Source organism: Pteronotus mesoamericanus, unplaced genomic scaffold, assembly GCF_021234165.1.
Source record: "Pteronotus mesoamericanus isolate MK-2021 breed Mesoamerican mustached bat unplaced genomic scaffold, CSHL_Meso_final contig_50, whole genome shotgun sequence".
NCBI classification, from domain to species: domain Eukaryota; kingdom Metazoa; phylum Chordata; class Mammalia; order Chiroptera; family Mormoopidae; genus Pteronotus; species Pteronotus mesoamericanus.
Window position 1 is genome coordinate 21,269,828 of NW_026555186.1, and position 22,802 is coordinate 21,292,629.

Here is a 22,802-nt window from a genome sequence, read left to right on the forward strand (position 1 = left end):
CAGCTCATTCCCATCAACTCAAAAGCCTTCTGATCCTACCCCCAGGCTATCCTGAACTTCTCATCTCTGAATTTCTATGTCACTTACAGTTATGCCATACAATCTACCTTTTTATTAAATACTGTCTTATATTATTTGTCAATATTATTGTTGTTAATAGATGTTTCCTCTTTTCCCAACCTAATAAACTCATTGTATTCTTCATAGTGTCTATACCAGTGTGTTTACTAAGACTCAGTCGTATTTACGGACTTTACCTGAAACCCTAAAACTATTGCAGCCAATTCACCAAAGAAAAAATTGTCATCACTAATCAAAGACTATTTATGGACCTCTATATGGATCTTGGGTACTGAATTGAAGTACTAATGTGTAACACTCTGCAGAATGTCTATTTTTCATCAATGGATGTTATCTTTCAAATGAATGTAGGAGTTAACCCACCCACTGTTAGGGAACAGAAGAATTTATACTGTTTTTTTCATAACCACTGAGTGAAAAATACCAAGAATATCTCTATATTTGATTGAAATACAAATAAAAAGTTAGGTGGGCAGAATGTAATTACTAAAGCTGAGCTATGGCCAGGAAACTTGGGAGAACACTCCCAATTCCTGCCAAAGATTCCATGGATAACCACAACTGGTCAAAATCTACATTTCCACGTGCCACCTTAAACACAGTCCATCTGAGCCCCATGCCTCCAGCAAAATAAGGGCCACTCAAGCAGTAAGATTCACAGGGAGAAAGTTACATTCAGAGGCTTCTAAAGAACAATGTTTAATTTGTTTTTTTGTTTATTTTTTGACAAACTTATGAGGTCTACAGGAAACACCTAAAGCAAGTACCTCAGTGTTTTCAGCAGGAACTGCATCCTGTTTTGCCAACTAGAGGAATGACCTTTAGCCCTATAACCATCCTTCTCACCATGAACCACTGCTGCAGAAGGACTCAGCTCTCCTTTGGGAAATAGAGAAAATGGTACAGCGTGTATATGTGCTTGTGCTGTACAGAATGAGGAATTAAGAATTAATTCTACCTCTTCCCTCATTTTTTCATGAGACCATTTTTCTGAGACCTCTGCATTCTATTGGACTCTTTAATACACATGTATGCCAGGAAAAACGTACCTTAGTCAGGTCTTCCTCACTGCTCAATTAAATGGAGGTAATGACAAAATCTAAATTTGACTATTTGGTATGTAACAACCTTAGCGCCATGTTTCTTCACCTGATTCAAAAGAAGCTATTAAAATATGTATAGATATATAACAAGTGATCATAAATAGACTACATATCTGAGTTATGTAGTTAGGCTGGGACATTACTTAGGAAAAAAAGATATAATATGTCACTGATTCTGAGACTGTGAGGTTGCTCAAGAATAGTAGAGTAGAAAAACCACTTGCAGGAGTACTCACTATAATACTTTTTCAAATTCACTTTAGGCTTACTTTGAATCAGACTAGTTTTTCATTGATTTCCTTGACCCCTCCCCTCAAAAAAACTCCTTACTTCCTAACAAGCCTCAATAAAATATAACCTCCTTACTTCCTGACAAGGAGCAATAAAATATAACACGGCCAAGTGCACTGTTTATGTTCTAAGATGCTCACGTGCTCAGGTGTCCTTAATGTTAAATGCTTTGGTGTTAACAGTTAAGACATCTCACAATACACAGCCTCAGATTTCCTTACTTCTGACCAATCCAAAGCCACCCATTGAGGTGGACAGGACTGGTTGTTGCAGGTCTCTTTTTCAACAGGCCGGTGTGTTAAACAGCCACTGTAATCCAGTGTCTCCTCCTCAGAAGGCCCAATCTTCCTGATGCAGAGCACCGCCCTCGTACGCATTCCACCGTCACAGGTCTTGCTGCATTCCAACCAATCCCCAATGAACCACCTGTGGCAAGAAGTGGAAGGAACACAGAAAAACATTTTCTCAGTGCAGTCAGAGATTTTCAGCTGAGTAAAAGCATTTTTTTCAATGGACTACATCCTTTTCCTGCAAGAGCTGACATTTCAGTGTTGTTGATGTGACAAATGACGAATGGAAGAACTGCTAAGGAAAAGATAACTCCCTGTCAGTTGCCTCCTCAAGTGTAGCATATGAGCTTTGGAGCAGAGAGAACTACATTCAAGCAGGTAATCCACTCTGTATTTTTTAACCTCTTTCACTTTTCTCCTTTCTTATTAACTTCTAAAGTGAGGATAACAATACAATTATGAGATTGTCATGAGGATTAAGTAAGGTAATATATGAAGCTGCCAGTTACATGCTGGTAAATGTTTAATGACTGTCTATTCGTGGGAAGGAGGGAGTCCTGATTTGTTGAGTTTGCCAATTCCTGTGATATAAATACCTCACTATGACCATTCCAAGCTACCTGCTAGACACAGTGAACATGAAAAGAGATGTGCTACTAACAGGGCCTTAGGAGCCAATATTAGCTGGCTTCAGCACACCACTGAGAGCTTCTAACAGAGTTTCTGACATACAGGAGTAGCTCTTTTTATTATTACATTGAGTAAGCTCTCCCATAATTGAGGATTTTATGCTAAAACTAAGAGATTTGTTCTGGTTCCCAGAAATGAATGTCAGGCTCTGTAGAAGACAGAAGGCCTTCCCTGCCCTTACAGGGGTAGAAAAGGCCCGGGTACCTATCCTGAAGACACAACAGTCTTAGAACACCTGCAGCAAGAGCAGAGCCCTGAGACAGCTCTGTGAAAACATGGAGATCCCTTGTTTGGACCCCTTTACTCCTGAAAACAGCTTCTACGCAGCTAATGTGGGAAGAAACGATAATGTCTTAACAAAATGAACATCTCACAATTATTGGTATACCACTCTTTTGCCCTTAAGTCATCAGTGAACTTTCATATATATATGAAATTATATATACATAAAATATAAAATTTATGTATGAAACTATATGTATATAATTTCAGGATTTGTGTGTGTACGTGTGTGTGTGTGATACTTCTGCAGGACTCACTCTTACAGGCACAAGTAATCGGCCCAAGGGCTGTGAATCATGATCCAAATTAGACCAATGAGAATCTGGCTTTAGAATTTTTGTATCTTGACTAGAGCAAAAGGGACCCTTTTCTTTCTGGTCACAAAGTTAAGAGCTGCTGGTGGCCATATCCCCTGTGAAGTGGAATTAGGTGATTTGAAAGAATGCAGAGGAGCTAGAGTCCTAAAGGTGTTGATCCTTGATTCCAGCCATTCCTCAAGCTAGATCCATACTTGCAGCCGCCTTGTATACACTGACAAACCTTATGTGCTGAAGCTAGCTGAAGTTAAAGTTGTATTATTTCCAACCAGAGTCCTGGCTGACATATTGTTGCATTTAATTTAATAAATATACACTGAATGCTACTGTGTTCCAGGCATTGTACACTGTTTTACAGGAGAACGAAGTAAATCCAGTGTTAGGGAAGCTGTTCTCTAAAGTCATGAAAAGAGCGATAATAAAACTAGGATCTGATCACCCATCAATTGCTCTTTCCACTGAATTTCATTTTTAACACCGCTAAATAGAAGACTCTTGGTTACAAGCATGAGGTCACAAGACATTTTCTCCAATCCATGACTATAAATCATGCAACTATCATTAATGGGTATGCTCATGCTTTTGGGTGGGCGACTACCCAGAGAGAGAGAAGACTCTGAAAGCTTAAGAACAAATCTCTCACTATTTCAGGGAGTTTAGCTTATTGTGCCAGTTTTGTATGTGGAAAATAGTACCTGAGTGAAGTCAGAGTACAAGTAACCTAAATTTGAGCCTGCATTTAGTTAAATAAGCCACAATGGCCTTTGTTCATTATTGTTTGTATGGTCTTCACTTATAGAGAGAAACCAGCATTTAGAAGCATCATAATTAATCAGCTTCTCAATGTAAAATACATCTTGTCAAAAATATAAAAATTTTCTACCTAGAATTGATTTAAATAATAATAATTTAATCCTGAATTTTAAAAATTTGACATTAGCATTTTTTTCGAAGTCATCTTGCAGAGAAAATTTAAAGTGGTTTCCATCTTCTTTCTGTTTTGTTTTTCACAGATGAATATGATCCCAAGTTGTTAGTACCATTTTTGGTAAAGAGGAAAATGTGTACTGAGAATAATAACTTGCATGCCAGCCATAGTGAAACTCTGGTCCAATTTGCAACAGTGATTTCATCACAAAGATTAGGGGATAAAACCAAAATGTGTACAACTCAGCCACAAAAAGTTCAGTCATACCACCTCCAGCCATGATCTCATTAGGTCCCATAATGTAAGAGGGATAAAGGCCCTCAAATTAAACACAGGTGCCCAGAGTAACAGCAGTGATTCAGGAGGTGTTGCTAGTCTTTGTTGCACGAGGTCAGGGCCACTTCTGCCTTTCTATTCTTTGTCCTCTCTTTTATTGCCAACCATCTTAGCTGAGATGTGTCATTCTAGCATTTAACTTGGAATGTTGAAAAGTAAAAGTATTAACCACCCTCCCAATTTCCCTTCTCACTGTAACTGATTTCAGGCTTCATAGTCAGTTCCTGTTGCATCTTTATTGCTCAGCAAATCATCCCTTCCCATGTCTCTCCAAAGGATTAAATCACACACTAGTTATTTACATAGTTTTGCAATTTTACCACTGCACCTAATTGTCTGTTTCTCCACTTCCTTGTCCAGTTTAAGACAGATTGCTTCCTTCACCGTCATTCTCCATGTATTTGACCCTCTGATGACATTCTCCCTATTTCTTTTTTTTTCCTCCACTAGATTCAGTGGTAAAAAATCTGAAGAAAAAATTCTCTCTGGGACTATCACTTGCTGAACTGTTACAGTCTGAACAATACTGGGGCTGTTTCTTTCTGAGCACAAGAACCAGTGGTCAAATTGCCTTCAACCTCACAGGTGCCCTCCTATCCATTGGACACTAGCAATGAGTGGGATTTGTGTTTGAGTGCCTGGAGTGAGAGTGGCTTGGTGCAGCCTTGTTATGTGATCTGCAGTATCTGTATATTAATAGGACAAAGAGTAATATTAATGAGATGAGAGAATAAGAGAGACACTATAAAAACCTTTGTCCCAGCCTAAACTATGATGAGGAAGAACTCGTCATAAGACCAGAATATTATTTTTGTTTTTTTACCTTAAAGGGAAATGACAGAGCACATGAAAATAAACTGGTATTAGATATTTGGATTATGAGAGAGAGAGAGAGAGAGAGAGAGAGAGAGAGAGAGAGAGATTGAAAGGTTGAGATGGATGTTGAGATTTCCCAGTCTTTATCCCTAAGTCAAGAGTCTAGTTATCAACCCTTTTTATAAATACCAAAAAGAAAAAGAAAAACAAATCTTCAGAATTTGTCATTAACAATGTAAGTCAAAGAGAGATTCAAGTATGTAACTTGTTAACCACTTACTAAGACACTAAAATTTTCCTATCTTTTAAAATAGCTTTTAGAAAAATTTTCAAAAAAAAAGTTGGTAAAGAAAAGGAAAAGGAAAAGAAAATTTGCTCTTTCCTCAGCTAATTGGAGAGTGAAATTAATATTAAGTAGAAGCCTCTAAGCCCTAAACATTCCATAGTCGAGACTTTTTCTAAATGTTAACAAATCAATGCAATAAATATCTCTGAAATTGTGCCAATTGGGGATGTGTGGATAAAACAAAATTAGAAGTATTAAAGTGTCACTAGATGTTTGATTTGTAACTTACAATGTTAGTAATGTCTGCTATAATGGGAAAAACATCACTGGAGATCAGCATACTCTCATCTGTAAAATGTTTTCGATGACTCTTCCCAGGTCTTAAAGTTTGGGGTTTTACAGAAGACTCTGATGAATCTTTTTCTAAACATAACTGATTATAGTCATCCATGGGTGAGGCACAATGACTCAAATAGTTGTTAAACATTATACCATAAAAGATACCATTAATAAAACCCAGCCCCTGGGTAAAAGTCTCTCCCCAGTATGAGAATCCTTTAGCACTTTTGCTTATAACTCTCTAATTGTACTTCACATATTTTGCTTGTACTATAATTATTTTTATATGAATTTGCCCAATTAGATTGTCCTTAAGAAAAGGAACCATTTCTTCCAAAGCACAGGGCCTTCCACATGGAATTGCTTGAAATATGTCTTGGTCACAGTATTATCACCATGTATAGCACTGCTACTGTTTTCACCTTTCTGATTTTCACAATTTAAAAACCAAAATTTCATACAGGAATAATATTCAATATCTAAGTGTTCTTCGCATGAGGTCATTTATAGAAATATTCTTGCTCTTAAAAGACAGCAAGGTCAAAATTGAACTCTTAGCCTTTCTCTTTGGATGCCCACTCAGCATTACTTCCTTTTTTATGGTAGGGTTTCCTATCAGTCATGCTTTAGTATCAACTCCTCCCTTTCCCCTTTCCCAATTATTTCAGGCTTTGTCACGAATCATTTTCATTTAATGTCTCTAGAATTCTTGTTTTTTTCCTGTCCCGTCCCCTCACCACCTAGACTAGTGTACTCTTTCTTATAAGAGTTACTGCTCTTTATTAATTTTTCCCAGCAAGGCTTCCTCTGCCCTTTCAAGATCTTCCAAATAAATGTGTGTTATTGTTATTGTTGTTATTATTTCTCTACTGATGTCTCTTTTGTCTATTCTTTATAGTCCCTTGTGATTTTCTTTATACAACAAATCTTATAGCTTTCTATTTTCTTATACTATACTGATAAGGTCTCTAGTGTGACTCAAAGACATTTGAAATATTTCATAATTTGAAAAGATGCTTTTTGATAAAAATAGCATTTAGAGTTTTAAATTAATGGTATTGAATAAATAATATTTGAAAATAAGTATAGATCCTTTCCTCAAATATATTTTAGATAGATTGAATTTTTCATTAAAAAACATCAAAAGTATGATTTAAGAGTGGGTAAGACCTTCCTGAACATTATATCAATAAAAGAAATAAATGTTTAATAGTCTTTCTATATAATATTTTAAAACTTTGTAAATAAAAATAGGTCATAGACCATAAATAATATGCAAAACATATGACAAACTAAAAAATTATTTGGAACACAGATAAAAGAGTTAATATCCTTAATACATTAAAAGTTCATACAAATCAGTAACAAAATGATAAATACTTCAATAGAAAAATAGGATAAGCCATGAAAAGAAAAAGCAGAAAGTGAAGTAATAAAATGGCCACTGGACTTAATTTTTTAATATTCGGCCTCATTGGCAATCCAAGATATACTAAATAAAATAGCAATTAGATATCAAGGCTTTTTTTTCTATAACATAGTCAAAGATTGTTTTTAAATTAATAATACCTAGGGTTTTCAGTTCAGGGAAATGACATTCTTATATACTGTTATATATATGGGAGTATACATTCGTATGTTCTTTCTGGAGAGCAATTTGACAATGCATCTGAAGGGCTAAAATATATTTCCATTGGAACAAGAAATTCTATTCCTATGCACTTTGCATAAGGGCATAATTATAGAGAGCAAAGTGTTAGTAGCAAAAACTGTTAATGCTGTGGTGTTGCGAAGGATTAAAAGCTAGGACACAACCAAAACAGTTTGACAGTGGGAAGCCAATTTAAATAAACAATGACATATCTACTAAATGTAGTAGAAGGAACTTAATGTTCAAAATATGTTGAGAAGTGACTACAAAGCATCATAAATATCATTATACCATTTCTTATGTACACATGTCTATGTTGACAAAGAAAACAGACTGGGAATATAGACATCAAAGTATTAAAAGTGGTATTATAGGAGTTATAGGTGTTTTATATTTTAAAAAACTTTGTTTTAATATGTATTACAAAACAAAACACAATTATCACATCATCTGAAAAGACCTATCTCCTTTTCTTTCTTCCACACCTATTTAAAGTCTTACTGAATTCAGTAGTTTTTCTATGATTTTTATCTTTATAATACCAATGTCTACTGGGAATCTTATATACAACAACCATTCTGAAGAATTATGATCTACTTTTTCATAGTCTGTATTCAAAAGAATAGAGAAGACATTTAATAAAAAGAACTAAGAAAGCAAATGGCCTAATAAAGAGTAATATTTTAAATGTTCCTTAGCTCTTCCCAAAAAAGAAAACTAAATTCTCTCTTTATTCTCTATAACTTTGTTTATCGAATCCTATCCCCTCACCTTCAAATTTTAAAAAAGTTAATAACTTTTTACTTCAGAATTCAAAAGGAGAGAGGACACTTAATTTTAATTATGTATGTTAGTTCAAATATACCCTTAAAGTGTTAACACACACACACACAAATACACCAAATTCCTATGTAATAACCAAGCCTAAAATACATGGGATGGAATGACCAACCATTGAAATCTCAAAGGACGTTTGAATAGCAGTTAAGCTTAAACAAATAAAAAAGCTGAGGCCAAAATAGAACAGATGTGACCAGGCCCACTCAGATGCCTTAAATGGCTGATCAAATGCCAAATGTAATACCTAGAATCCTGAGTGGCAGGGAACTAAGTTGATGGGTTGAGATTCATAATTATATGAAAATATGTTGAAGTTATTGAAAACTTCAAAATTTAAAGCATCACTTTGTTTTTATAGTTTTTGTTTCTCTTGAGATAAACTAATAAAAATAATTGGTAAGAAAATGAAAGGAAAAAGACCCAATTAAATATCTTGTCTTGATAATACTTATCATAGGTCATAGTTCTATATTTTCCCTTGTCTGGATTTTAAGGAATAAGTGACATGGTGATCATATTTTGAAAAGAGGAGACATGAAATTTAAAAATTCTTTAAAAAAAAGTTTCTATCAGTCTAGACTCCCTGTGTTCTTATTTGTAGCCATTGCAATGAACCTTTTCAAGAGACAAGTAGTTAATATCTCCCTTTGAGAGTCAAATACTCAGGCAGACACTGAGTTTGGATAATTAAAGTTCATAAGGCATTATTGTTTTGAACAAATATTGAGAAATGCATTTTTCTTTAACTATAATAGGGGGCTGAATTCCTTATTCATTGTAAGTCCCAGCTTTTTGTGACTCCACTGCAGTCATTTTTAGAAAAAGAGATTACTTTATTATAGGGCTTTCTTTTGCAGTTCTAGAGACTCTGGAGTATATACGTTCATTTGCTTGCTCTCTTTTTCTTTATCAGTTTCATATTGGGGTAATTACAATAGTTAACCAGGGAGATAATGGTGACTCCGAAACAAGAATGCAATGCCATTCACACACATTCTGTCTTGCAGTTGTCAAATAGGCAAAATCCCTACAAAGATTAGTACTTTTATGATCAACTCAGCATCTTTGTCTTTTTTCACACAATCATTGCCTTTTGCTCAAACCAGAAACCTTTGTGTTCTTACAGGTTATAAAACGTGGCTCACTAACAGCAGGTCTCATATTTCTACATTTTACTTCTTTAAAAGTCATCACTAAGATGAGTGGATCTGTCTTTGTGCCTCCCCTCACAGCGAGCTGTATTTGCTACATTAATCAACAGGAGGCTGACGTGCACTGCTGAGCCTGTGCGCATCACTCAGAAGACAGGACGCTCAGGATGACAGAATTCAAAGCTGGGCCAGCAAATTCTGTTTAGGAATATCTCTAAACCATTTTAAAAGTCTTTGGGCCTTTAGGATACATACCTGGAAAAGATAGGACTGCATATCAATCTACTATATTTTATTGATTCTCAGATACCATCATTTTATGTGTCATTAGGAAAGATAAACATAGTGCCAATTATTATCGTAAGACACCATTAGTTGCAAGATAAAACCAATTAGAGATATGTTAAAATGTCAAAAGATGTGTGCCTTAGAAATCAAGGAAATACAATTTCCAGCACTGTGCCAGGATCAATCAACTGAAGCTCCTGCTTTAGAGGAGTTAACTGAAACCTATGAATAAATATGAACCTTTGCTCATTGGAAGGCACATCAAAATTCCACCCTCTGTCATGTTTTTATCCCTTTTCTCAGCTTAATTTATTCATATAATATGAATATATGTTTCCAACTGTGAATACCTAATGTTTTTCTTTTTGCACTTGAAGTAAACAATTCTCACTTCTTTTACTTACTCGGGTGGGCAGGGCTCAGTATTGCAGGTTCTTTGATTTTCCGGAGGCTTATTGTCAGGGTCACAGTAATTGTTCTGGACAATGGAGTTGTCGTCCAGCCTTTTGCAGACCACCTCCTGCCTTTGGACACCTTGGGAAAAAGAGGGCATAATTAATTGAAGAGTAGTTTACCTTTATTAAGTTAGGTATGCATAGCTTTCCTCTGTAAGGAATCAACCTCACTGGATCGCTGCTGTCTTATCTGTTCCAGAAACACTTGACTGCTTCTCTAAAAAGGAGAGAAGTCATTATACTGGTCATTATACTGCAGATTTAGGCAAAATTGTTGGCCCTGTGTTTAGAAACATAACTGTTTTCAAGTTCAGAAAAGAAACTCTTGGTGATTTTAAACAATTAGTATTCCCATTTATATTATCTTCTTCATGCTTTCCTTAAAAAAAAACACAAAACTTTCATTTCCCCCAAATATCACCATGTAAATTATATGAATATCCATTTCAATGCAAAACAATGGTTGTATATCTATTTTAAAACAAAACAATAGGAACACTTTTTGATATTTTGTAGAACAAATCTAATAATTTAGTCTTTGTTAGGAACATATTACATTTCACACATTTGATTTTTTTCTTCCATTTATAGATTTATTTCTCTAACAGCCCACAAAATCTACAATTTAAAGATTGCATTGAACCTTTTTTGAACTACAACCCATCAATCTGCTTTAACAGGACTGGCCCCATTGATCACACAATTGTCAAACAGATATACACATATTCTATAAAATTTGAACTTACAAAATATTTCTAATTTTTTAAAAGTCTTAAAAATGTTTTCCATAGCTAAAACATTGTCATTATAAAACTTGTATAATTCTAAATATGTTTATTATTTATTGGCAAAGACATCCACCACAACTTGCTCACATGTCACAAAATACAAAGACACACACAAACACACTCTTATTTGTAAATATCCCTGGTAAGCAGACTTCATGCAGACTCAAAAGAAGGAATCAAAAGAAGTAAAGATAAATATGTCAAAATATCAGGAAAAAACATCTAACTACAAGACAATGCTAAATGTCTCAGATCACACAGAGGTAACAGGTTGTTCCTGGAACTGGAATAAAAGCAGACTAAGCTACCCGCCTACTGACCACCCCAGTTCAACAGCCAGGTACCTACATACTCAGAAAGCCTGGAAGAGCAGCATGAGCAGTACCTAGGAAACAGCTTCACACCTGGCTAGCCCCACGTAAACCTTCAGTTTTGCTTTTTATTTTTTTTCAATTGCTTTTAATAGTACCCGAAAGAAAAGAGCTGGATCCCAACTTAGGAAAGTCCATTTGAAATCGGATCATCCAATAAAGGAAATCATCACCGAAAAAGCTGCACACCAAATGCCCCCCTCAACGTCCCTTAAGAGCCATGGACATTCTGGGGTGGCAATGCCACCGTCATCATGCTTTGTACACATTAAACCAAGCCTGGTGAACTTAAAGATGGGAAATCAATTCCCCTGATCAAGAAAACTACTAAGTCCCCGTGGTCTCTGCGAAGGTGGCGATCAATTGAAGGAGGCATATTTGACTACTTGCAATGGCCCAGGGCTCTCACTGCTGCCTTTAACCAGTTTTTAAATTTCCTAAATTTAGAGGTTTAAAACACAGCCAGATGCCTTTCTGGCAAAGATGTCCTAAGAATATGTGTTGTATTCATTCCCTCCCAACTCCTAGAATAGGCCAAACATCTCAGTTTCTGCAACAACAGATTGGAATTTTTTAACTATTAAACTTTAGATTTTTGAGGGAAGAATGATTCACATCAGGCGTAGCTGTGATCCATTCACAGATGTTCCACAATATTCATCAGATATCTCCCTACTGTGTCATTCCAGTGGGCAGATAACTAAGTCCATGTGATCTACCTAGACAAAAATCTCTGCCATTAGTCATAGGATTCAACTACCAAGTGCTACCAGCACTCAGAATATCCATGCACCCGGGTTCAACATTTCATTTCTATCAGGGAGTGCAGGGGATTATTTTTATTGGTTAGCATCACTCTTTTTATTTAAGTCATTCAAATATGATTATTCTTGGAAAGGGAAGACTCAAACAACCCACTTACATAAAAGACTTACAAACTTCACCCAACTTTTAAAAATGTGTTTAATAATAAAAACATTATGATTATACTTGCAAGAAGAAAGTTGGCATTCACTTTTGTATTTGATTATTTCTCAGAAAAGGATAACCATTTTCAAGACTGCAAAATGGAACTGACATTGTTCTGTATCGGCAGAAACATTAATACAGTTTCTACAGCACGAGATAAAATTAATTAATTCTAGAAATGCTGTTTGTTATAATTACATTAATTTTAAAAGTAACTTTTAATGTAATAGCAATTTTATATCACAGATGAGATATTAGTTATTAGAGGTGAAATTTATATTTCATTTTAAGAAAGATTTGAGCTACGTATTTTGAAAAAAATTGCTGTATACTGTTTTTGTTAAAAATCTGAAAAATACACAAACCAGAAAGAACAAAATAAAAATTATCCACAATCTTGTATCTTTGTTGTGGACCTTTATTTTTAGGGTTATTTTTCATAAAATACTTTTGGAAAAAACTTAAGCATAAAATACTTTCTGACGGGATCTAGTAATTAGTTTAAAATAGCATAGTACACAAACCATAAGTGCCAGCTAAATGTGGTGAGAAGGCCATTCATTCATTCATTCAACAGAGAATAGAGATTAATACAAGGCCCTGTGCTTCTCATGAGATACTGGACTAAATGATAAGAATTACAAATTGACTTAATTTTGGTCATGCCTCTCAGACTTCTTAAAAATTATGAATTAAAGTATTTTGAAGTACATTTCAGTTTCAAAATTTTAGAACACTTTTGTGATAAAGCAAAAATTAAAGTTCTTGAATAAACAGCTGAAATCACTCTACATTTTATGAAGATGCATTTTTCTTCACATTCATCTTTTATTAATTTCTTCTAAAATGTTATGTTAGACAGTGTGGTTTTCACACTCAAGAACTGACTACACCAGGAATCTATTCCAAATATTCTTACAACAATGAACTATCTTCTTTCAATGGCATACATGCCTACTTCCAACTTTTACCCCCCACACTTGGCAGGTTTACAGATTTCTTTTTTCTTGTTAAGGTAGGAACAATGGGATAATTCTCTAAACCAATGTACCTAACTGGATGAATTCTTAATCGCATACTTTTGGGTTAAGAAAAATGCAGCTTTTAACTTTAGAAAGTAGAAAATACAGATCAACTTAAAATAATCTAAACTAAGTCAACAGGAGAAATGATTGAGTTTAGAATCCTTATATGACCAAGCCTCTCATATATGTCTTCTTTTAAACCTGTGAAACATGCCAAAGAGTTGATTTAAACCTCTTGGGAATAATTACATCCAGTTACACAGGCCAATCTATGCTTTCAAATCTGAATACTTATAGTTTATAACCAAAAACATAAATTGTCCACATGATCAGTCAGTCTACACCTAATTGAAAACAAAATTCTAGTGACTTTTAACGTCCATATCCCCTGGAGATATGCAGGTGCTCTGTAGGATTTAATTAGTAAGATTTAAACTGCACTAATTATATTTTATCCATAAACACCTAAAGTTACTGGCATGCAAACTGTATACCTGTTCTTTTGTTAAATGCAGTCTTTCTTCTTTGCTTAAAAAAAATTAATGGTTTCATTTCATAAAATTTAAGTACAAAGATGCCATTACCAATATATGTTCTTTAAAGTCTGTAAAATGGGTATATCCTATTTAGAGGCCTTTAATTTCCTTATCTTTAAAGAATCAAATATGATGGCTCTTAACATGGAAACATAAGCCTTACTTTTAGTCTGTGAATTTTAACTTGTCAGATCTCCTATTTAAGTTTCTGCCAATAGTTAAAATTTAGAGATGATCTATTTGCTCACCAAAGCTTCTCTTATCCAATGGGACAAAGAAGTTCCCAATCTGAATCACTGTTCTAACTACACATCAAGAAATGACTTTTTATATTTTGAAACAGCATATACCACAGGCAAATGAGCAAGAAGTCTACCAAGCTGCAAGTGAGTCCTAGATGAACTCCATCTACTGTGTTTACTTTAGGTTTGTAATGGTTCACATGAAGGATATAGAGTCTTCTGCTTAGCAGCTGCTGTCCTAGGGCCAATCTCAAATGAACCCTTTGGAGACTACAGCTCCGCCTCACTTCTCACCTTCTTTCAGTCCCTCCTCTACTCTCCCGGTATGTTGCTTAAGGCTCTTATGTCCCATCTCTCTCTCTCTTAATTTTATATAGTCATGCTAATAATACTTAGCAATATGTTGCTTTTTTCAGGATAGTTCGTCATTTTTAAACTTAGAGAGAGGTTACTCAATGCACAGAAATTACCACTTGAATTTCACTAGAAAGAGTGATTGTGTTAAACCAAGAAGGATGTAGGGAAGGTTAAGGGCGAGAGGAAGACCTCTGAGGTCTTTTCACATCTCATAAAACCTTTTGACTTTAGACCATTGAATCGGTTGGTAAATGAACAGTCTATAACCACATGGGAGTGAGTCAATAAGAGAAAGTAAGAGAGGTATATATCTATCCTTAGGATGGACGAGCTAACCTACATCTAGATCATTTAACCTAGTGACATAGCCCATCATATCGGAGCAGTTTTCTGAAGAGGAAGAGGGGAGGAGAAGTTAGCAAGTCAGAGTTTATACTAAGAATGTGGTTGGTGGCTAAGGCAACAATTTGCTTAACCACACCACCCAAAGTAGCTAGCAACCAAGGCAACACTATATAACCACGGTAGACAGAGTGCATATCCAGCAATATTAATTTAATCTAAATTTTTAGTGCAGATAGCATCCAAAGAGCAACAAATGCCAGGAAAAAAATGTCTCTCTCCTCTGCCTTTCACTGCTGGAATCTGGCTGTTGTGCTCTGTGATTATTGGCCAGACACAAGCATTTACAGGGCGGAGCAAAGCCCATCTGCCTTGGATCTGACAGCTGGCATCCAGGGTACCAGTCAGCTCCACCCATATGCTTCCTGCTTCTGATGAGCCTCCTGCTAGTTTTTATCTTTCAAAAGCTTTCTTTCTCTGCCATTAGTGTCTTTCCTTTTGTCCTAGCAAAACTAGATGTCCAAAGGGAACAAGATAAGAAAAGGAAAATGTGGCTTTAAAAATACTATGTTTTTCTAGAGCCAACTGTCTTTGGTGATGGTGAGGTAGGGTGGAGCGAACATATACTGCATTTGTTTGAAATGACACTATCCCTGGTGGGAGTTCCTACTACTCATTAAATATTAACGGTAATCTCTTCTACAGTAAGTATCTAACTTAAGTTACTGAATTCCTACTCTGTCTAAGGCATGGTTTTTTCCCTTATCATAATGGCAGGGAGAAATAAGTAAGACAGTCTTGACCGCAATGAGATTACATTAAAATGAGGAGGGAAGATAAGGCAAATACCATTATAATTATGGAAGCTACCTTATCTAATAAAACAATGCATTTTCAGGTCTAATATTTTTTACAGTCTCCCATTTGGTTCTTTTGCTGTCTGATTTCTTTTTCTCTGATCCTAGGAACTCTTCATAGCCAAATGTCTATGATTTTATTCCCTTTCGCTTTATGCTGTTTTTCCTCACTACAATTACTGACATGTTTGGTTACCTCTTTTGAGTTCTAGGCAGCTTAGGCAAATGACAAAGGCAAATTTCCATTCGCCTTTGTAAAATGAGACACTCAAATTACATGACTTCCTAATGTTTCCCCAGATCCAAAATTCTAAGAAAGTTATCTCTTCTTTCTCCTCATTTCAACTGTTCACTATTTTTTGCCTTGTATGTCTGCTTTCCCCCTATAACCTACAAAATAGTAAGAGAATAAGTCTGGAAAACAGGCACTTGCCAGGTTCCATTTGGTTGGTTTCAGTGCTGGAGTTCTTACCAGTGTGAAGTACAGATCAAAGGGGCTAACATGTCAAGAGGCAGAACACTATCTAGAAATAGAAAAATGTAAGAGGCAACCTTTCTAATGTAAAGAATTAAATTATACTAAAAAGGATCTCCATGATCTTTAGTAGAAGTTTCTTTGTTTTTGGTATTTTGTTTTTTAAAATTTTAGAGGAAGGATGCAGCCTTGAGCTTCTTCCACTCACTGTGGTGGATTTATTACCAATAGAGAAGTTTTTTCTTTAATTATATATAAAACCCTTTTCTTGGAATCAACAGATAAATATTTCATATTTGATAATAAGAACATAATCATAAACAAGCAATATAGCTTTGAAAAACAAAGTAATTTTGCTCAAGCAAAAAAAATGATAGTAAAATCATAAGGGCCTATAACATTGGGGTAATGCTGCTCACTACTATAAAAGACTCTCTTTTTCCAAAAGTATTTTATGCATAATTCCTTATAAAGGTACATAATATTATGATTGTTAAAAATGATATTTTGGACAAAAGTTTTGACATGTGAAGCACGATCTGTGACACATAGATCATTAATGCACTAGGAATGCTCTCAAACTTTGGTTTTAGTCTTATACAAGTTTTTGTATCACTGAATATGTATCCAGGCCCTGATCACATTAGGGAAAAATACAATTTATAAAGCAATAGAAATGAGATGAAAGAGGAAGGAAAAGAGCAGCAGGGGAAATGTTTAGGGAAAAAGAGGTTTCTTGCTTTCAGTTATAAATCTTAACCTTAGAGAAAATGCAAGCCACAATATTCAGGGGTAAACAGTAAAAACTCTCAGGTTGTCAGATGAAACATTTATATGTAAGACTTTTAACAAGAAGTTAGAAAGCTTAAGTTATACTGAAAATACACAGGAGAATTCAAAGGATTTTTTTAAAGTATATTATATAGGAAAAGCCAAATGCTTAAGCAAAAAGATACATAGAAATAATAATTATGAATAAGTAAGTGAACAAGCATATTAACTTCCAAGAGTGTGAAAGAGCCAAGAGCATGAGTTTGCCTAGAGGAGTTATGGCTCTCCGGGGCTCGTTACATGAGAACCACCCGCGTGTGGTGGATGGCTCCAAGACGGTGTGCTTTTAGGAGCTGTGATGCTCACAGGCGTCCTGCTGTGCTACCTGGTACAACTAATCCCGCATGTTAAAGGATACTCTTCCTTCCCAACACTGAGAATGTTCTGAAAAAAGGGGATGATGGGGAGAGTAAATAGGGGAATGCTATAGTTGATGCAAAGACAGACTATATATGGTCTAGTCGCACAAAAATTTTCTTTTTGAGCCCTGGCTGGTGTGGCTCAGTTGGTTGGGCATCGTCCCACAAAATAAAAGGTAGACGGTTTGATTGCCAGTCAGGACACATGCCTGGGTTGCGGGTTCTTTTTGAGAGGCAAATGATCCATGTTTCTCCTCCTCTGTTTCTCCCTCTCCTCCTCTTTCTCTAAAAACACCAATTTCTTTTTCAAAGACCAAAGAAAAAATTAGGACATAATAAACAAAACTGAATGCAAATTTTTATTCCCTGTAAACTTAAATCACTTTTGACAAAGGACTTGTACTATTAAAAATATCACAGTGATCAGTTTTAGGTCTAAGTTTCAAAATACAGGAATGAAATGTAAAAGGACACTCATAGTTTCAAACAATAATGCATCATGAAACCTCGCACAAAAGTAACTTTCATTGGGAAGCTTTCTTAAAAACTAGTAACAAAATTGTTTCTTCCAGGGAGGGTTAAATGACAATAAGTAAAGGGTTTTTAATTATTCAAACTAAAATGTCCATCTGCTATATTTTATTTAACTCTGAAAGTAATTTTTTGGATGGTAATTCCTAAATCAAAGAGAAGAAAATTTAATTATAAAGTTCGACTTTTTTTATGTCTTTCACACTTAATTATAATCAAGTCTATTTTGAATTTTCAAAAACAATTGTATTGGCTTTATCTGCTTCATTTTGGGCCTCCCCCACTTCACTTTTCGGTCAAAGTTACATTGTAGATGTCTTTTATAAGCTGCACAAGCATTAATCATTATTACTGTTATTATGACTATAAAAACTCAAGTCTCAAAATCCTTCTTTGAAGCACATTCTGCTATTCACTAATAATGTGAACTGACCATTTTTAGTGATGTTAAATGTGTTAGGCACTTAGAACTAGTAAAGAAATTAAAAGGACATTAGTAAAAATGTAAAGCATTTTCTCTGTTTTATCTAGTACTTTGAGAGCTGTTCTCTTTTAGGCAGGTACTATTACTGGCCTAAAAATTGCATTATACCTATTTCTAAAAATTGCTTTTAGAAAACAATTTTAAATTTGTCATTTCAGAGTGGACTTATTATACTTTTAAGTGTGCATTATGTTTCTGTTGTATCATTCTTGAAAACAAAATATATAAATAACGTGAACATACAATATTTCCATAGAAACAATGGAGAAATATCTAATTTTTAAAAAAGGACTATGGTAATTTGCATGATATATTCATTAAAATAATTTGAAAAATATGTTATTAATAAAAAGAATAGTGTAGATTGTTACATAAACTTGTTAGGTAGTAAGTTACTAAGAATTTGCTATCAGGAACTCTTTTAAATATATAGTTTATTTTCTCTTCTTTTTTTTAAAAACATCACCCACCAATCTTAAACTTGTAAACTGAACTAACAGAGACAAAGGAAGGAAACATACTTAGGAGGGTGTGTCAGAAGGAATACTTTATATAGGTATGAAGGAGAAATTATATGTTACTTCAGACCTCTCATTCCTTAAGTGGAAGAATAGAAGACCCTAATTTTTTAACTCTGAATACCACCAGGACCCTGAATAAGCAGGTTATATGCTCTTTTTCTTCTTAGGACATGAAATTTAATGTACTGAAGTGAGGCGACTGATTTTTATGCAACTTTAATGACACTCATTTTACTCTAAATCAAGAGTTTTCAAACACTCTTGGTTCACAGCACCCTTAGTGTCTCAATAAAATTTCCACAGAACCAGCTAGGCAGAAAAAAAAATACCAAAGAGTTTCACTTAATAATTAATTAGGTCCAAACAACTGAATACTAATAGCGTGTGCAGTGCACAGTGGAGGTCCCCTTGCGTGCGCTGAAAACGCACAAGGCCCTGCAGCGCCTCGTGTGTTGGCTGCAGTGTCCTGGGCCCCCTGGTACAGTTTGGAAAATGTGACCCTAAGTCAGGAGAATACAAAATAGCAGTTGAAAACTATGTAAAGCATCTTGAAATGTGAAAAACTAGAGTTCAGTTCCAATATGTATGGGAATCCTGGTGAATCGGGTGAAGTCACAAAAAGTAAAATAAAAAGAATTTGTCTTAGAAAAAAACATAGAAAGAATATCTTTTAAGCTTATGTGCTATTGACACACACATATGGCTTAAGATGACAGTGAGGGGTAAAAAAAGGATAATAAATTAAAAAGTATTTATATAGAGTAAGCATCAAACATACAAGAAAAATTAATTAGGCTAAATAAAATAATGGTAGTATTTTAAATGGTCAACTGATCAGAAACATTCTTGAACAATCCATAATACAGGGTGGACAAAAGTAGGCTTATAATTGTACATACATGCAATACAAAGTTTATTCTTGCGTTATTATTACTTCATTATTGCATTATTTTTCATATGAACAACTGTAAACCTACTTTTGCCCCACTCTGTATATGTAAGAAAAATAGGTGCTCTTTGATCTTCAAACAAAATCAAAATGGCCTCTGAAAATAAATCTGTCTCCTTCTTCCTCCTGCTCAATTTAAGCCAAGCTATAACTTATCTTTTTTTCCTTTAGTTGCTGAGCAATGAATGTTTAGCAGAGAGATGCCTGTTTGTTAGCAGAAACCTGACCAAACTGATTTAAAATTTTTCAATTACAGTTGACATTCAATATTACTTTATATTAGTTTCAGGTGTACAGCACAGTGGTTAGACATTTATGTAATTTATGAAGTGATCCCCCTGATAAGTTTAGTACACACATGGCACAATACACAGTTATCACAATATTATTGAATATATTCCCTACTCTGGCTGGACCTTACATCCCCATGACTATTTTGTAGCTTTTTAATCCCTTCACCTTTTTCACCCAGTCCCCTAATCTCCCTTCTATGTGGTAATCATCAGTTTGTTCTCTGTATCTATGAGTCTTTTTCTGTTTTGTTTGTTCATTTATTTCGTTCTTTAGATTCCATATGTTAAGTGAAATCATCTGGCATTTGTCTTTCCTTCTCTCACTTATTTCACTTAGCATAATATCTTCTAGGTCCATCCATGTTGTCACAAATGGCACTATTTCGTTTTTTTTATGGCTGAGGTGTATTCCATTGTATACATGTAACACATCATTATCTATTCATATATTGATGGACACTTAGGTTGCTTCCATATCTTGGTTATTATAATGCTGCAATGAACATAAGGGTGCATATATCATTGATAATTACTGTTTTGGATTTCATTGAATAAATACCCAGAAGTAGAATTGCTGGGTCATAAGTTAGTTCTATTTTTAATTTCTTGAGAGAGCTTATGCTTTTTTTCCATAGTGTTTGCATCAATCTGCAATCCTACCAGCAGTGCACAAGGGTTCCCTTTTCTCCACATTCTCACTAACACTTGTTTGTTGATTTATTGACAGGTGTGACGTGATGTCTCATAGTGGTTTTAATTTGCATTTCTCTGATGATTAGAGACCGTGAGAATCTTTTCATATGTCTATTGGCCATCTGTATGTCCTCTTTGGAGAAATGTCTATTCGGGTCCTCTGCCCATTTTTTAAATTGGACTGGATTTTTTTGGGCGGGGGTGGTAGAGAGGGGAGCATTACCTTGTGTGAGTTGTTTATAAATTTTGGATATTAACCCCTTATTGGATGTATCACTGGTGAATATCTTCTCTATACCAGTAGGCTGTCTTTTCATTTTGTTGGTTTCCTTCATTGTGCAAAAATTTTTGGTTCGATATAGTCCCATTTGTGTATTTTTTTCTTTTTTCCCTTGTCCAAGGTTATGTATCCAAAAAAAATCACTAAGAGCAATGTTAAAGAGTTTACTGCCTATGCTTTCTTCTGGGACTTTTATGGTTTTGGGTCTCACATTTAAGTCTTTAATTCATTTTGAGTTTATTCTTGTATATGATGTAAGAAGATGGTCTAGTTTCATTCTTTTTTTTGCACGTTTCTGTCCAGTTTTCCCAACACTATTTATGATGAGACTGTCTTTGCCCCACTGTATATTTTTGTTTCCATTGTCTTGTATTAATTGACCATGTAGGCATGGGTTTATTTTTTGGTTCTCTGTTCTGGTCATTGATCTATATGTCTGTTTTTATGCAAGTACCATGCTGTTTTGATTACTATAGTCATGTGGTATATTTTGATATCAGGTAGCATGATACTTCTAATTCTATTCTTCTTTCTCAAGATTGCTATGACTACTAGGGATCTTTTGTAGTTCCATATAAATTTTAGTGTTATTTGTTCTGGCTCTGTGAAAAATACCATCGGTATTTTGATAGGAATTGCATTGAATCTACAGATCACTTTGGGAAGTATAAATATTTAACAATATTAATTCTTCATATCCATGAACATGTTATATGCTACTATTCTTTTGTGTCTTCTTTAATTTCTTTTTTCACTCTTACAACTTTCTGAGTACATATTTTTACTTCTTTGGCTAAATTTATTCATAAGTATTTTATTCTTTTTGATGCATTTGTAAATGGGATTGCTCTCTTAATTTCTCTTTTTGATAGTTTTTTATTGGTGTATAAACTGCAATTAATTTCTGAATATTAATTTTGTGTCCCGCTACTTTACTGAATTTATTTCAATTCTAATAGATTTTGGTGGCTCTTTAGGGTTCTCTATGTATTGAGTATCATGTCATCTTCAAACAATGACAGTTTTACTTCTTCCTTTCCAATCTGGGTGCTTTTTTCCTTCTTGTCTGATCACTGTGATTAAAACTTCCAATACTATGTTGAATAAAAATGGTAAACATGAACATCCTTATCTTTTTCCTGAACTTAAGGAAAATGCTTTTAGCTTTTCCCCATTCAGTATGATGTTGGCTGTGGGTTTGTCATATATAGCTTTTATTATGTTGAGGTAAGTTCCCACTATTAGTACTTTGTTGAGAGTTTTTATCACAAATGGATGCTGCATTTTGTTATATGATTTTATGCATCAATTGATATGATCACATAGTTGTTATCCTTCATTTCGTTTATGTGATGTATCATTTTAATTGATTTTCAGATACTGAACCAACCTTTCATCCCAGGAATATATCCCATTTGATCATGATGTACGATCTTTTTAACGTATTGTTGAATATGGTTTGCTAATATTTTGCTGAAGATTTTTGCATTTATGTTCATCAGGGTTATTGGCCTATAACTTTCTTTTGTGGAAATATCTTTGTCTGGTTTTGAAATCAGGGTGATGCTGGCCTCATAAAATGAGCTTGGAAACCTTTCATCCTCTTCAATTTTTTGGAATAGTTTGAGAAGAACAGGTATTAATTCTTCCTTGAATGTTAGTAAAATTCACCTGTGAAGCCATTTAGTCCAGGACTTTGTTTGTTGGGAGCTTTTATTATTGATTTGATTTCTTTAGTAGTAATTAGTCTATTCA

At 34.6% G+C, this 22,802-nt stretch overlaps 1 protein-coding gene across 1 annotated transcript in view; it reads right to left on the reverse strand.

Moving 5' to 3' along the window:
• Nucleotides 1-22,802, reverse strand: part of ADAMTS6 (ADAM metallopeptidase with thrombospondin type 1 motif 6) — a 226,177-nt gene that overhangs the window by 18,355 nt on the left and 185,020 nt on the right. The window contains exons 20-21 of the mRNA XM_054578414.1: nt 10,094-10,223; nt 1,697-1,901 (exon numbers count right to left, since the gene is read on the reverse strand). Of these exons, the coding sequence (XP_054434389.1) occupies nt 1,697-1,901; nt 10,094-10,223 (335 nt within the window). The remainder of the gene's footprint in view (nt 1-1,696; nt 1,902-10,093; nt 10,224-22,802) is intronic.